Source organism: Rhagoletis pomonella, unplaced genomic scaffold (genome assembly GCF_013731165.1).
Source record: "Rhagoletis pomonella isolate Grant_MI unplaced genomic scaffold, Rhpom_1.0 Rhpom_scaffold_00002, whole genome shotgun sequence".
Classification (NCBI taxonomy): Eukaryota; Metazoa; Arthropoda; class Insecta; order Diptera; family Tephritidae; genus Rhagoletis; species Rhagoletis pomonella.
The window spans coordinates 89,917,326-89,935,063 of NW_023458556.1; the positions used below are offsets into that span (position 1 = coordinate 89,917,326).

Sequence of the window (17,738 nt, forward strand, 5' to 3'; positions counted from 1 at the left end):
TTTACAAAATGGAACATTTAAAAGGAGTTCCCAAATACTAGCTTTCAGGGGGCGCGTGCGCTCTCCGACGATGTTAGCTGAACTAACGTGTCGCTGATTTGGCACGATGATGGGAAGCGGCCGTGCGCACTCGTTAATCATTTTTCGGAGTTCACACCGCTGCGGCCAAAGGATGCGCGCACGGCCGCTGAATTAAGTTTAAGCGGCGGCTTAAACATCGTCCCCGCCCTGCAGGAATGCGTTGCTGAGCCTCTCCTGCAGCTCTTTCAGGGCGCGGATCGTGTTGCCAAGGACGCGGCGGGTAGTGCGGCCCTGGAAATTGGACGTTTGAAAGCCTTGGGGAGTGCGCGCGATCGTCCGTTGGGCGGTCTTCTTGCGCGGCGGTTGCGGCGCCTGGTTGCGCGGGTTCTTCTGCGCCTTCTTCAGCGCCTTTTTCTTCGGCGGTGCGCGCCGCTTGACGCTCCTTGGGGCCTTTGTGGCCGGTTTTCTCTTCTTGGGCCCCTGTTCCCTTGGCCCCGTGCGCGCATGGGTGTTGGCTGCCACATGCAGCAGCGTGTGGTGCGCTAGCCCGCAGGTCTTGCAACTACCCAGCGAGTCGCATTCCCCGGTAGTGTGGGTGAGCGCAAGGCAGTTGACGCAGTAGCCCTGCGCGCGGGCTACTCCCAACCGTTGTGGCGGCTTCATCGCCTTGAAGGCCGGGCACGTCCGCAAGGCGTGGTACCGGTGGCAGAGCCTACATTGGAGACAATTGTCCGTTTCCGCCAGGGGGCATGCCTTCCGTGCTGCCATGATGTCTTCGATCTGGAAGTAGAAGCAAAGGCAGAGAAACGAGAAGTACTTGGGTACAATATTTAAACGGGAAGTTAAGACCCTTAATATACAAAAGGAAAAGATGTATAGAATTATTTATTGTGCTTTTGGAAGGAAGCACAGTTTGACAAGTGGCCGCGTGATAACTCCATTTTGTGTACGGACTTCCACGACACGTATGAGGTTATCAGGGCTGTGGCGAACGTTTTCGATTCGTCCCAATCGCCACTCGGTGGGGGGAGCGAATCTTCTTTGATCACGACAATGTCGCCTGGCTGAGGATCGCGTTGTGGGGTTTTCCACTTGTATCTCTTCTGAAGATCTTTGAGGTAATCTTCTTTCCAGCGGCGACTTAATTGGTGGTGAAGTGCTTTGACTTTCTCCCACCGGTTTAGTAGAGAGAGGTCTTCCGCATTAGGCTCGGGAATGGCCAATAGCGGTGCACCTCGAAGGAAGTGACCCGGAGTGGGTGCTGTCATATCAGCTGGGTCTTGAGAAAGTGCGGATAGAGGCCTCGAAATGAGGACTGCTTCAATTCGCACCAGAAGCGTCGTGAATTCTTCGAAAGTGAACTTGTGGGTTGCAGCAGTTTTCTTTAAATTGATTTTAAAGCTTTTCCTTGCAGATTCCCACAAGCCGCCCATGTGGGGGGCGCTGGGTGGTATATATTGCCAGTTGATGCCTTGAGGGGCATATTTTTTGACAATGACTGCGGAACATTCGTTAAGAAATTTAACGAAGTCGCGTTCTGTTGCGCGCTGGGCGCCAATGAACGTTTTTCCATTGTCGCTCATCATTTTTGAGGGGAAACCTCGTCAGCCAACGAAGCGGGCGAATGCTGCTTGAAAGGCCTCGGTTGTAAGATCCGAGCATAGATCGAGATGCACTGCCTTTGTGGAAAAACAGACAAAAACTGCAACGTATCCCTTGATAAGGGTTGTAGATCTTAGCACCGATGCTTTAATTTGGAATGGTCCAGCAAAATCTACTCCCGTTGTTGAAAATGGGAGTGAGAAACTGCAGCGCTCAGGGGGTAGAGCGGCCATTATTTGGGTGCGTGTTTGTTGCTTGTAAAGCGTGCACACTTTGCATTGAAAAATGCATTTTTTAATTAGAGGTTTTAGCTTTGGTATGTAGTACTCTTGCCTTACCATTTGGAGCATTAATCGTGTTTCTGCGTGAAGAAGCAGCGAGTGTAAAAACTCCAAATATAGCTGGCAGAACCTCTATTCGGTAGGGAGAATTATTGGGTGCCTTTCATTATAGCTCAATGTGGAATGTGCTAATCGGCCATTAACCCGTAGAAGTCCGTCTTTGTCCAATGAAGGATTGAGAACAAGAAGATGACCTTTTTTGTTAAGTGGCTTTTTATCTTGCAAAGCGCTTTTTTCGCTCGGAAAATGGCGTGATTGCGCTGCGCTTATAAGACGTATCTTTGCATATTGAAATTCGTTATGCGTCAGATGCACGATTGAGAGAATACAAAGGTTGCGCCGATCTCGGACCGCTATTCCTCTCTTAACGAATTTGACAGAATCGTGGTTTGCATGACGTCACACTTGTGCAACTTGTTTACGTTTTCCTTGCAACATTTTTTCTTCTTCTTCCATTCTTGCTCACGTTTTGGCATTTCTCTCTCGCAATTGCACCAGTGTGACGTCACACAAAAGTTATTCTCAAAAATCCTCTCTGATCGGCGCAATCTTGTATTCTATCATTCTTGCGTCAGATGTGGATTAGTGATTGTAGCTAACCCCTTTGATTTGTTGCGTGCATTGCTCACGAAGCGGAACATGTACGCAGTCACGTGAAGTGCTCGAGAGAAGGAAGAAAAGCGATCAAGAAAATCGACCTCTTCTTCGAGCGCGTGATATACCTCCACCTTGCGCTTTTCTGGTGGAGATGCACTGCACGCCTTTGACCTTGGCCATGCATCCATGTGGCAAGGGAGCCATTTTGGTCCGTGCCACCAGAGTGGGGAATTCGCCAAATCCTGCGGTTTGCACCCGCAGGTGCCGAGGTCGGCTGGATTATCTTGGCTGGCAACATGGCGCCATGTACCGGTTGGAAAATATTCCCGGATTTGGGAGGTACGAGTGGATACATACGTCTTCCATGTACATGGTGGCTTTTCAAGCCAAGCTAGCACAATCTCTGAATCTGACCAAAAGAATGTGTTGCACGATTCCAATTTGAGCTGTTTTCGAACAGTTTCGACCAGTTTTGCGAGTAAGACTGCACCACACAGCTCCAGGCGTGGCAAGCTTACCGTCTTCAATGGTGCGACTTTGCTTTTTGCAACCAAGAGAGTGGAATATCTTTGGTTGCTAGCATCTACGCGGATGTAAATCGCAGCGCAATATGCTTTTTCCGAGGCATCGCAAAACCCGTGGATTTGGCTGTCTTGCCCCGGAGTGAAGTTAACCCATCGAGGGATTTCGATGTAGCATATGGCTGGCAAATTTTCTGCGAACTGTTGCCATTTTGCCAAAGCTATGGGTTTGGCACATTCGTCCCAATCAACGCCATCCAGCCAAAGTTCTTGAAGCAGAATCTTTGCTTGAATCATCACTGGCGACAGCCATCCTGCCGGGTCAAAAAGTTTTGCGACAGAAGATAAAATTTGTCGCTTTGTGACGGCATTCGATGTCGATGCAGGCAGAATGGTGTATGAAAATTTATCTGTGAGTGCGTTCCATTGTATACCAAGAGTTTTGGTTGGCGAAGCGCTCTCAAATTTCAAAAAGTTGGAGTCGAGAAGATCCTCCTTTGGAAATTTTTCTAAAATGGCCAGATGATTGGCCGTTAGTTTCTTGAGTATGAAACCAGCTGACTTAAGCGCTTTGATCACTTGAAGAAGTGATTCAGTGGCGTTGTCAATATCATGACTTCCGGATAGGATGTCATCCACATACGTTTCGGTTTTAAGTATTGTGGCAGCCAAGGGAAATGTCGCTATCGTATCATCTGCTAATTTATGCAGGGCACGGATAGCGAGATATGGTGCACAATTAACGCCGAACGTTACGGTTTTAAGATTATAATCGGTGACAGGAGAGTCAGCCCACGTGCGAAACAAGATTCGCTGAAAATCTTTATCGTCCTCATGGACGAGTATTTGACGATACATTTTTTCAATGTCGCCATTGAACACGAATCTGTGCATTCGCCACTGCAAAATGAGCAGCATGAGATCTGGCTGGAGTGTGGGACCAGTGTGCAACACGTCATTCAGGGATTTTCCTGAACCAGATGTTTTTGCGGCTCGAAGGAAGGACCATGATTAACTCAGTGTGAGGGCAGGGCTAGGATGAATTTATTTGCATAAAAATGGATTAAAGCAAAAATGTTTTGGGTAGGCGTCGGAGCCAATGATAACCATCAGTTACCACCTCTGCATGGTTGTAAGTCATGCAGCGTCCCTACGGCTTGTAGCGCTGTGGCTTTGCCGCTTAAACTCTGTAAGAGTTTTTGGGGGTGTGCGTCAACCCGAGTGTTGAGCACCGGTTAGTTTTTTAAGTTCAAAAATTGGGTAGGCGCTGTGGCCAATGGTAGCTCTTGTACCACCTCTGTATGCCGAAGGCAATACAGAGCCCCGTGAGACAACCGCGAGAGAGTTGTGATGCATCAAGCAAGTTTGTTGAGCATGAATTGGGGTGCCAGCAATTAACTACTTTAGTAGGTTTTGTTCTGCGGCAGTTGAGAAGTGCATAAAAAAATTCATACCCAATGAAGAACGAGCGAATTATTTTTAAACACAAGTGCGTGTGTTTATTCGCTGTACTTGGTTTTGGGCGGGAGTGCAATACAAGTGCGCGTGTGTGTTCGCTGTTCTTTGTTTATGCGGGAAATGCATAAGTCGCTTAAACATCCTGGCTCCCCTATACGACTTGTCGTCTAGTGGATGTAAAATAAGCCGCGAGTATCCGGCTCGAAGGACCATGAATAATTCGCTCGCTTGGTCCCTTCGCACTCACCTCACTACACTTTAATTTACGTTTGAAGGAAAATACTTCAGTTTTAAACTTTAAATTTACAAAGTTCACCTCAGTTTATTCATGAGCTTTTTTTAACAATTAAAGATTATGTTTTCACTTATAGAATTTACAAAATGGAACATTTAAAAGGAGTTCCCAAATACTAGCTTTCATGGGGCGCGTGCGCGTAGTCCGACGATGTTAGCTGAACTAACGTGTCGCTGATTTGGCACGATGATGGGAAGCGGCCGTGCGCGCTCGTTAATCATTTTTCGGAGTTCACACCGCTGCGGCCAAAGGATGCGCGCACGGCCGCTGAATTAAGTTTAAGCGGCGGCTTAAACAATAGGCTCAGTTAAAAAAAAAAACATTATCATATTTAAAGTACATCCATCTTTTGTATTCATGTTTTAAATAAAATTAATAAAAAAAACTGCAAATGAATGATGTAACTTTTTTTAGGTACAATCTGTCTCATTTAGCGAGCGACGCATGCCGTTTAACCGCCGCAACTATTTTTAAAATTGAATTGCGTTAGGATTGTTATCTACTTATATATTGTATCTTTTGCCTTTGAATTATCTAACGTGTATCTACGTACATATTGCATCTTTTGCCTTTGAATTGCCTAACTTGAAAAAACATTGTAATTAGTGAATACCATGAATTGTAAAATTTTAAGTATTTTATGAATTTGCGTGGTTGGCAACGCGCGTAGGTAAAGCAGCGCGCAGCTGACATTTAAGGTTGACAAAATGTCAACAAAAAAAAAAGTAGATACACACACAAATTTTTCTGCAACACAATCGAGCAGTCACAAAACCTTATAAAGTTGTAATCCTTTTATTGAAATTATTCTCGTTTGATATATATACTCGCAGTACTACTTTTAATTAATCGAAGTTGTAAATAAACACTTTTGTACCATGCAAAGTACTTGTATTCTTTCGGGAAACTGTGTTTGGTAGAGCCGCCGTGATCTTTGCCGATCTGCTGCCCATTTCGCCATCGCCTTTTGACTCCCGCTTGCCGGTCATAGTCGTCTGCGGAACCATCCAAGCAGGAGCAACGCAGCAGATTTCCAGTCCACAACATACGTCGCCGCAGCCGCCGCAAGGAGCCACCACCGCGCGGACTTGCATTCCCCAGTGCCCACAACAACCAGCCCCCGTGTCCAGCGCCCACTGCAAAGCCAGCAGCGCGAGAAATTACCATACGCCCCAAGCGTCGCCTTCAAAGAGCCAGCACCGTTGGAATATAAAAAATACAAGTATCCCATATAAACCGTGAGTAAGAATCTGAATTGCTTACTAACCCTAGTGCACACATAAAAAGTGATTTAATCTAGAAAATCACATATACATAAATTTTTGTTCTTTAAAGAAAAATGGCATAAATTTTATAGAAACGGTGCTCTCATTCCGTTACAGAAAACTTCCGTACATATATATGTACATTTCCTTTGCTCGATTTCCCGCCAAAAAAGTACACGGTTCCCGGCAAAAAAGTGAACGGTTCGCGATTAGCCAGTATATAATATCTACATATATAAAACGTACATACATACACATCTCTCTTGGTTACTTATTCTTTTCTTTTTCCACGCAAAAGTAAAAGAATAAATAACTACTGTGTATATGTGCATACATTATATACGAACAGTGCCTTTATGCGAATGCCAGCGTGGAAAAAATTTAATTAAACCCATTCCCACATAATAAATGTGAATCTGCTTCACGCAGAAGGCTCGACATAAAATACATAAAGTACAATTAAATAATTGCTTGCCGAATTTCCTTTGAGAGTGTTATTAAAATATACTAACCCCCTCTCTATTAAAAAATTACATATACCCATACATGTTTATAATTGTATATACATATTCACATACATTACATTAGTGCAGTTCGGTGATAAACATAGTCAGGGCCCAAAAAACTTTTTGCTCACACCCAAACGCGCTCCCTCATAATCACAAAGCGGATATAGTAATACAAGACGAACCTCTAGCTTCACGAAAATTTTGTAAATACAATATAATTTCTCCGAACGGTTCAAAATAATTATAAACCCTTAATACTAAAAGGACAAATTTTTTTTTCGTTGTTTCTCGTGACACACCCCAAAACGAAATTGTGGTTTACAAACTAAATTTTTAATCTGCGAAATCTTTCCGTGACATGTTCACTGCGGTCTACATAAACCACCCAAAACTCACTAAAGCACAAAAATTGTACCACCTCCGGTACAAAACGCAAGGAAAAGCCGGCCAGATTGTAAAACAATTCCCATTGAGTGACGATAATTTTGAACTTGCGTGGGAAGCCTTAAGGTCCCGATATGAGAATAAACGAGTATTGGTTGAAAATCAAATAAGAATTTTAATTAACCTTAAAACAATTCCAATTGAGAGTAGCGAAGAAATTCAAAGATTTCAATCCACAGTGAACAACTGCCTGCAAATTCTGGCAACTCAACAAATTTCCACTGAGAGTTGGGATCCTATATTGATATATTTGGTGACATCCAAACTATCCGAAAATACCGTGGCATTGTGGGAACAATCTCTTAGTTCATGTAAAGACCTTCCAAAGTGGTCGCAAATGAACCAGTTCCTCACAACCCGGTATGAAATGGTGGAAAGGGTGGATCAATTGCGACCAGCCAAGCCCCGATAAAATCCCCCAAATAGATCATTCTCAAGACGGCCGGTTTTACAAAATAGATCCTTTTCGAAACCCAGTCAATCCCAAAACTCTCATAACAGATCTCTAACGCATATCAACTCCCATATGACAGAGCAGCGCAAAATTTACAGTTGTGTTATGTGCAAACACCCTACGCATACGTTGAATAACTGCTACAAGTACAAAAAATTGTCTATCTTAGATCGCACAAAGTTTGTGAAAGATAAAAGTCTGTGCGAAAATTGCCTTTCTCAGACACACTTAATAAAAGATTGTAGTAGCACTAACACCTGCCTTCATTGCCAAAATCGGTACCATTCAAAACTCCACTATAGTGTAGCATCTACCCCAAATAAAAATGATGATCGAATCCACAGAACGACTTCGCAACATACAACCACACTGTCTAACGGTCCCAACTCACAAGCCACCAGTCATTCGGAAGCCCTTAATGAACCGGCATCGTGTTCGAGCACAACACTAGTACAGTCCTTTTATTCGGAAAACGATAACAAGGTACTGCTCCCAACGGCTATTGTGTCTGTAGAACACAGAAATTAAGAGCCCAGATTGACCAAGGGTCCGAACGGAGCTTTATCTCTTCAAAGGCCCAAACAAAATTAAGACTCCCATGCCAAGAATCAAACTTCGAAATCTCTGGAATGGGGGGAAGGGTGGTTCAAACGTCTAATAAACTATGCTCCCTGATCTTAGTCTCCGCCGATCAAAGTACTAAAAAAAAGCTCAAGCTATAGTGTTGCCAAAACTAACCAGACTTCTCCCAAAGTTCCAAATGAGCCACGCCCAAAGAGAAACATGGTCACATCTCAAATTAGCAGATCCAAACTGCCATTCTCCAGCTCAAATAGAGATAGTAATAGGCAGTGATCTTATCCCCCAAATCATGCTACGAGGTATCGAAAAGATTTCCCATAACTGGTTAGCACAAAATACCATATTCGGCTGGATCTTAAGTGGTCAGATTCCCGAAAAGGTGGCATCATTCTCCACTCAGGTGGAAGAAATATCCAATAAATACTTGGACAATCAACTTAAAAGGTTTTGGGAACTTGAAGAAGTTCCAAAGGCTCATCTCACCACTCCAAGGAGTGCGAAGCCTACTATACAGCCACTACCACTCGCACAAATGATGGTCGATATATAGTCCGGCTCCCATTTAAGCCCAACTTCCCAGATAAAATTGCCTTGGGCTCATCCCGGACCGCGGCTCTCCAGCAATTCATCAGCATGGAGCTGTCAATAATCAAGAAGGGTGATCTGAAAACCCTTTACGACGGCATCTTAGAAGAATACCTCTCCCTTGGTCATGTGGAAGAAACGACTTCCTATGACAAAAACTCAGAAGACAAATGCATGTCGTTCTATCTCCCTCACCACGCGGTTATCAAACCCGAAAAAAGAACGACAAAAGTACGAGTGGTGTTCAATGCATCCAAACGATCTTGTTCTGGTCTCTCTCTGAATGACGTTTTATATACCGGACCAACGCTCCAACCAGACTTAATGCTATTGATCTTGAAATGGCGAATGTACAAATTTGTTTTGAAAAAATGTATCGACAAATATTACTTCATAAAGATGACCAAGATTTCCAAAAAATAGTATTCGGGTCATCCACAAATAGTCCCATAAGAGACTACAAATTAAAAACTGTCACCTTCGGTGTAAACTGTGCACCCTATCCCGCTATACGCACTCTCCACCAACTCGCTCAAGATGTGGAAATAGCCCATCCCCTGGCAGTCCCTATATTAAATAGTGAAACTTATGTGGATGACATTCTGTCTGGCGGTCATAACCTACTCTCTGCCACTCAATCGCTATCCCAAGTAATTGAAGCACTAAACTCAGCAGGCTTCCCCTTAAAAAAAATCACGGCCAATCACCCTGACATTCTCAAAACTATAAAGAAAGAAGACTTGCTGGACACAAACTTTCTCGAATTCGAGAAAAACCAGTACTACAAAAACACTCGGGATTCAGTGGAATGCCCTAAACGACACATTCTCGTATACCATTGAGTCTATCCCAGCATCGTCGGCAAGAACAAAGCGGCAAATCCTCTCATCCGTTGCGAAACTTTTTGACCCTGCAGGGTGGCTTACGCCAATAATGATTCAAGCCAAAATTTTATTGCAAGAGCTATGGCTTGATGGTACTGACTGGGATGAACAGGTCAAACCCCTCCGCCTCCTCAAATGGATACAGTTTGCAAACAACTTGCAAACAATCCCCAACATCCAAATACCCCGCTGGGTTAACTATATCCCGGACCAAAATGTCGAGTTACACGGTTTCTGCGACGCCTCTGGGGCCTATTGCGCAAATATTTATGTTCGAACCACAGAAGGCCTCCGTGTTTCCTCCCACCTGCTGGTATCGAAAGGTAAAGTGGCGCCTCTTAGAACCACAAGTCTACCCCGTCTTGAGTTATGTGGGGCCCTTCTCTTGGCCAAATTAGTTGCCGTTGTCAAGTCCCATCTCAAACTCGCGGATAGAGAATTAACCATGTGGTCCGATTCTGAAATAGTCCTGGCTTGGCTAGAAAAGCCACCCTGCATGTGGAAAACTTTCGTTTCCAATCGAACCGCGCAGATTATCGATCTGGTCGGGAACGCCACCTGGAAGCACGTGCGCAGCAACGTAAAACCCGCTGATATGGGCACAAGAGGGGGTGCACACCCATCGACTTGGGTAACTCCTCCTTATGGTGGAATGGTCCAGCTTGGCTCGCTAGCCCTCCGGAAGACTGGCCAAAATCTCCAGCCCGAGACATCACCCCGCCTGAAGTACGCCGTGTCGAGGCACTCCATGCCACCGAAGACGATCCCGACATACTAAATCGCTTCTCCTCCTTTTCGCGCGCCCTCAGGGTTATGGCATATGCCTTTAAATTCATGAATAACTTGAAAAATCGAGTACGGGGAGAACATGGTATACATTCCCCATCCCTCTCGCACGACGACCTCCGCTATGCAAAACACAGGCTCATGGCGTTAACGTAGACTCGGTATTTTCCTCGTGAAAAGGCATGTTTAGCCAATTCCAAGCCTATAGACAAGCGAAGCTCATTCTTCCACTCAACCCGTTTTTAGATAAAAATGGCTTACTACGAGTCAACGGTCGATTAGCTCACTCAACCTTGACGTATAATGAACGCCAACCGATAATTATCCCCGAAAAATCCCAATTCGCTGTTCTCTTCATACGCTTCCTGCACGAACTGCTTCTCCATGCAGAACTCCGCCTTATGCAACAAGTGATACGGCAGGAAGTTTATATTCCTAGGCTCAAGCCCCTCCTTAAAAAATGCATATTTCAATGCAAAACCTGCACCGTCCATAAGCAGCAAACGCGCTCGCAACTAATGGCAGCCCTACCTCAGGAGCGGTGTACATATTCGCCTCCTTTACAATTACGGGTGTCGATTTTGCTGGACCTTTTCAGTTAAAGGCCTCACTGCTAAGATCGCACACCATGGTGAAGGGATACGTGGCTGTTTTTGTATGTTTTATGACAAAAGCTATCCACCTTGAGATGTGCTCCGATCTCACCACGGATGCGTTTCTCGCCGCATTTGCCCGCTTCGTCGGACGTCGTGGTTATCCCGCTAAAATGATGAGCGATCATGGTAAAACGTTTATAGGGGCCAAACGAGCGACGGAACGGGAATTTCTCGCTTTCTTAAAAGAAGTATCACAAGATGTCATACATAAATACTCTCCTCAAGGCATCATCTGGGAATTCATTCCACCCAGCGCTCCCCATATGGGTGGTCTGTGGGAATCCGTAGTCAAGAGTTTCAAAATGCACTTCGAAAGGACTGCCGGACCCAGCAAATTTACGTTTGAAGAGTTCACCACTCTCTTAATTAGGATAGAAGCCGTATTGAACTCACGGCACCTCTCTGCGTTATCGCAAGATCCAACAGATCTCACCGCACTAACTCCCGCTCACTTTTTACGAGGCGCCCCACTCTTAGCCCTACCAGAAATTAATCACCAAAATCTATATCTGGTTAACAGGTGGGAGAAAGTAAAAGTTTTACACCACGAATTTGGTAAACGTTGGAAGGAAGAATATATAAAAGATCTACAAAAAAGGTACCGATGGAAAAACCCGCAGTCTGAGTCAAAAGTCGGTGAACTTGTCCTCATTGTTGATGATGCTCTCCCTCCCACTGAGCGGCGTCTGGGTCGCATCGAAAAGGTACACCATAGCAAAGATGGACATTTTCGTGTTGTAGATCTCCGCACCCAGTCCGGCACCCTCACTCGCCCCATAGTTAAAATATGCCCACTGCCCACGGGCGACGCCCCTCTGACGACCGACACCGAGCACTAGTTAAATACATTAACCCTTGTGCCAACAAATTCTCTCATCCCGAATTAATTTAATTGTACTTATGTATTTATGAATAAATATTCTAATCCCACATTTCTCCAATTGTCTTGTAGACTTCCCACTAATAGTCTACCTCTAACGGCCTACTTGCAGATGGAAACTGGCAGTAGCAGTACCGTCCCGATCCAGCACCGCGCAATATTATCGGCGTTCCGACACCGGCACTTCGCCACGTGAAAACACCGCAGCCAGAGAGCATGATGGGCGACCAGGTTCCAGAGTCGCAGCACGAGGACGAGGGAGCGGACTTCCAGCGATGCCGCTCGTGTGCGCGTCACCACGCCTTGCGTGTGTGCCAGCCATTCCGCGCAATGCAGCCAGCGCAACGGTATTTGATCGCCCGTGTACATCACTTGTGAACAAACTGCCTGGCATTATCACACCACAGCAGCGAATGCCTCTCCGTTGGCGTATGCAAGCTTCGCGGCCAGCGCCACCATACCCTGCTTCACCGCAAATCTGCTCATTCAAAGCATCCGCCACCGCACTCAGCACCAGCTCCGCGTAGAAGCGGAGCCAACCGTTCGCACCGGCCACGCCGCTATAACGTCAGGCGTAACGCGAACCAGAAATCTAAGCATCTCCAGCACGCGCGCATCGTCAAGCGCACCACAAATAAAGTGCGTAACATGGCAGGTAGAGGCAAGGCGACACGGATGTTAGTCAAGGAGGCGATCCGTAAACTAAGGGAGCTAGAGTGCAGCTTATCCGCTTAGCGCGTCTACGGGCGGCAGGATGGTTAAACGAGCGACGCATGCCGTTCAACCGTCGCAGCCATGAACTATTTTTAAAATTGAATTGCTTTAGAATTGTTATCTACTTATATATTGTATCTTTTGCCTTTGAATTATCTAACGTGTATCTACGTACATATTGTATCTCTTGCCTTTGAATTGCTTAACTTGAAAAAACATTGTAATTAGTGAATACCATGAATTGTAAAATTTGAAGTATTTTATGATTATGCGTGGTTGGCAACGCGCATAGGTAAAGCAGCGCGCAGCTGACATTTTAGGTTGACAAAATGTCAACAAAAGAAAAAAAAGTAGATACACACACATATTTTTCTGCAACACAATCGAGCGCTCACAAAACCTTATAAAGTTGTAATCCTTTTATTGAAATTATTCTCGTTTGATATATATACTCGCAGTACTACTTTTAATTAATCGAAGTTGTAAATAAACACTTTTGTACCGCGCAAAGTACTTGTATTCTTTCGGGAAACTGTGTTTGGTAGAGCCGCCGTGATATTTGCCGATCTGCTGCCCTTTTCGCCATCGCCTTTTGACTCCCGCTTGCCGGTCATAGTCGTACCACCATCCAAGCAGGAGCAACGCAGCAGATTTCCAGTCCACATCATACGTCGCCGCAGCCGCCGCAAGGAGCCACCACCGTGCAGACTTGCATTCCGCATTATTTTAGGGATGTGCCGGGTATCCGGTAGATATGCGGAATCCGGCTTATCCGACCATTTTTCTGTTATCCGACTATCCGGTCGGATACTGCCTAAAATCCGGCCGGATTTCCGGATTTCGATTATGGAAGTTCAATTTAAAAACCTAGTTCAGAATTTTATTTTTTTCTTGTATTTTTATAATCATATTCAATAGTATCTAATTAGTAATTGAAGCTAAAATTTTTTATATTTTTGATTAGTAAATGAAGCGTTTCCGCATTATCGGGCAACAACTAAGGATGCACTAAACAGTCTTTCTGAGCTCACTGAGGAAGGTGGTGCGTAGAGATAGTTCATTGCCAGAGTAAACAAATTTGTAAATTCTTTGCGACTATGCTTCCACCAAATTAAAGGATCTCCTTGCCTGGGTATAAGGGATAGTTGTAAATATTTCTCCATTTATAAATCGCTGCCTTTTTCATGTGCGGTCACTACCTTGTCTGCCCATGGCTACACTATAAAAACTGGAATAGGCATCAGAACCGTTGACGATTTCCTCAGAGCTTTGCCAAATATCCTGGTGAGCTCTCTCTTCAATAGACGCTGTCACTGGAGTTCGGCCTTTTTCATATGATTCGACCGGTTTCATCAACCCAGTTTTTAGCTTTACTGATGTCAGAAAAAAGCGGGAAGGGGGTGATATGCAAGCATTCAAATAGTTCGATTTGCATCACATTTTTTAGTAAAAATGCATCACCGTGGCGTTTTTGCTTACCGGCGGTTTATCTTTTATCTTTGACGTTTTTCCTCTATTTACCAAATCAGGGTTGCAGACGAAAAAGTTATATTTTTAATAGAGGATTATTTTCATCGCACAGTTCCATAAGTAACGTAACTCTTCTTCTTATGCCTGGATTATAATGGGAGTAACGGAACGGCGTGAACTGTCACTTAATTATCTATTGTGTGGGCAATGAATTCAAACGATTATAATGCACTTGAACGCAATGTAAAACGGAAGCATCTAAAATCATTAGATCCTTACGAATTCGCCGCGATTTAGTACGATTCGCCCCGTGCATTATAACCAAGGTATTACCGTTTTTCAGGGCAGGCTGTAGGTGTGTGTTTTGTAGGCTGTAGGTGTGTTTTTGGTTAGTGTATTGGTGTTTTTGGTTCAGTGGGTTAGTGTATTTTGAATTAATTGTAATAGAAATGAAAGAAAAAAAGAAATTTCAGCTGTAGGCATTTTTTGGCAATCAGCGTATAGTGTTTTTACTTAAGAAACTGTACGACGATTATTTTATAACTAGGATTTCAGAGGATAAATTTTATATTCTTAATTACGTATTGCACAGTTTAGCTCGAAAAAGCAGATAATCTGATTATAAATATGTCGCTAAACAAAAAACTAATATAACAATAGATGCACTCTTTTGCAACTGAGCTACAAGAACACTCGCTAAAATGACGAAATACATTCAAAGCAACAACACAAACTCGGCTATTTATCCGAGTTCAGCCAGGTCGGTTAAAAATATGCGACCTGAAGGGTAATGTTGTTAAGTTAAAAAATTGCTTTAAATATTGTGAGTTTTTAATGGGAAAGTGGTAGGGAAATTTTTGTTTCGGTTTTTGTATCTAAATCCCATTAAACTAATCACATGTTTCTTGCCAGATACCTACGGAATCGTTAAAGTAGCTAAAAGGAAATTTTACCCGAGTTGAGCGTTCTTTTGTCGCTCGTTTACAAAAAAATGAAACTAATATTGCGAAATTAATTGAGGGCAGCGGTCTACCGGATATCCGATCGGATATCCGAATCCGGCTGTTATTTTTTACATGGTATCCGGTTATCCGGCAAAATCCCTATCCAGCACATCCCTAATTTATTTTATGATATTAGGTACAATCTGAAATTTTCATTTTTCATCCCTGCCATGTATTTTATTGTTGCTTGAGAAACCTAGAATGTCAAAACAGAAATAACTGTAAACACGTTCGACCAATCAAAAGAAAGCAAAAAGGATGCTAACCCAGTCAGCAAAAAAGCCGAAAACCGATCCGAAAAAGGACAAAAAAGTAGATGAAGTGCGGATTTTTGTCCGTTTACTGATTCCATTTCCGGATACTTTGACGACGTTTTCCCACTAAGCTGCACTGTCGGCAAAATTTACGTTTCTTTGCTGGCTGGGAATGGATGTGTATGTGAATGTGTATGTACCCAGCCAGCAAAGAAACGTAAATTTTGCCGACAGTGCAGTTTAGTTCAAATTTCCGTATCCCAAAACGCATACAAAAAACTCCTACAGTTATCATAAATATTCGTATCCGGAAAACGTTCGAAAAAGATGATGTCATTTGAAAGCAATAATTGTATTTTATTTGCTTAAGCTAAACATTTGAAAGCATACATGCGTAGCCGGCAGTGGCTGAGCGTGCAGAGTGTGCCGCTATTCGTTAGCTTCCAGAAGGTGCCGGGTTCGAATTCCGTCAGGCGCTTCCTAATTTTATTTTATTTCTTTTGAACCATGAAAAATATCTGTGAAGTGCAGAAGGAAAGCGTATTGAACGAAAAAACAGCCGAAAACGTATCCGTTTCACATACTGAACGGATCGTCAAAGTATCCGGAAATGGAATCAATAAATGGAAAAAAATCCGCACTTCATCCACTTTTTTGTCCTTTTTCGGATCGGTTTTCGGCTTTTTTGCTGACTGGGTATGTATATGAATGTAGCAAAGTTTTACAGTTCACGTTTTTCACGAAATAAAGCATTGACACATTAAGTTAAACTTTTGGCAAATAAAATTAATCTTTTGGCAAATAAATTTAATCTCTTGGCAAATAAATTTAATCTTTTGACAAATAAAATTAATCTTTTGGCAAATAAATGTAATCTTTTGGCAAATAAATTTAATCTTTTGGCAAATAAATTAAACCTTTTGGCAAATAAAATTAATCTTTTGGCAAATAAATTTAATCTTTTGGCAAATAAAATTGAACTCTACTATAGTACTAAACAGTGTTTAAAAAAGTAAAAAATACACTAAAAAACTGCTGTTGCTGTGCTAGGAAAGCATTTTTTTAACTTTTGACGCTTAGCTTTACTGCGCCAATATCAAGAGTTAACCTCCAGGATAGCTGAAAAGTGTTTTTTATCTCCCTTTTATTAGCTCGGGATGTAACTATGTAATATTGATGCGCCTAAAAGATGCAGCGATTTCTATTCTCATACCTAATGACAGTACGAATGCAAATTATAATAGCGAGGTTTTAGTTTTTTAAACTATAATTTTATTTGGTTTCTTTTATGTTGATTTGACTGCTCACTTTCAAACAGTTCTGTCACAACATGGTCGCAAATATTCATCAAACTATCTGGCGCATTTTTTTCAACCAAACCACGCATTATGGCCAAATGGGATAAAAAACATCTAAAATGCTACAAATCATGAACTCCCTTAATACATTTTCAAACGCAGGTTCAAAAAAAATTTATTTATGTGCATACTATGTACATTAGGGTGCTCATCGAAAATGTTTTTTTTTTTTGAAAATTTCAGGACCCAACCCCCTAATTTTATTCGTTTTTATGGGAAATATTATTGCCTATTTTTATAGATATTTTAAAGGTCATTTAGAGGTCGCGACCTGTCGATTTAGGTTAAAAAATACGGTTTTGTAGATTTATGAGTTTTTGAATGACTATTTTTGACTCGATTTCAAAGATCGAATATCATCTGAGAAGAGGATATATAGGCCTTCAAAATGGTATTTAATAATCTATTTTCGGCCTTGGCTTGTTGGGATTTTTTATGGGGTAAAATAAAAAAAACCCATATTTCTCTTAATTTTTTAAATTTTGACCATTGATAATTTCCACAATTTCAAAATATGTAGTACTGTCTAAAATTAAATCTATTTTCAAATAAACTGATACCTCATTAATTGCAATCGCATTAAAATTGTCAAATTTAGGAGATTTTTCTTAAATACGGCCTTGAATTTATATTGTTTATGTACCGGGCTTTCAGATTTTTTGAGCAGTGTGGCTAAGGAATTCATCAATATTTATTCACCGCTATAGGGATCTGAAGAGGGAAGCGAGACGTATTTGCCGCAACAAGAAGAGAGAGGCCGAAATACGTGAGTGCGAAGAGCTTGAAATGTTGGCCGACAGGAGGAATGCCCGAAAATTTGACCAGAGAGTTAGGCGACTTACTAAAGGTTTAAAGACCGGGGCGCACTCCTGTAAGAACAATAATGGCGACCTAGTAACTGATGTCCAGAGCGTACTTAAATTATGGAGGGAACACTTTTCCGCCCTACTAAATGGTAGCAGCACGGAAAGTTGTGGAGAAGAAGAACCCGAGCCCGCAGTCGACGTTCCACCGCCTGACTATGACGAGGTACGTATAGCAATAACGCGGCTGAAAAA

At 42.9% G+C, this 17,738-nt stretch overlaps 1 protein-coding gene across 1 annotated transcript; it reads right to left on the bottom strand.

Moving 5' to 3' along the window:
* Positions 1-210: 210 nt before the first annotated feature.
* Positions 211-684, bottom strand: LOC118755855. Its single transcript, XM_036490666.1, has one exon. The coding sequence runs from the start codon at positions 682-684 to the stop codon at positions 211-213; it is 474 nt and encodes a 157-aa protein (XP_036346559.1).
* Positions 685-17,738: the final 17,054 nt, after the last annotated feature.

Excerpts from the sequence above, each read along its gene's own strand:
- LOC118755855 (XM_036490666.1), bottom strand. The coding sequence starts at position 684 with ATGAAGCCGCCACAACGGTTGGGAGTAGCCCGCGCGCAGGGCTACTGC.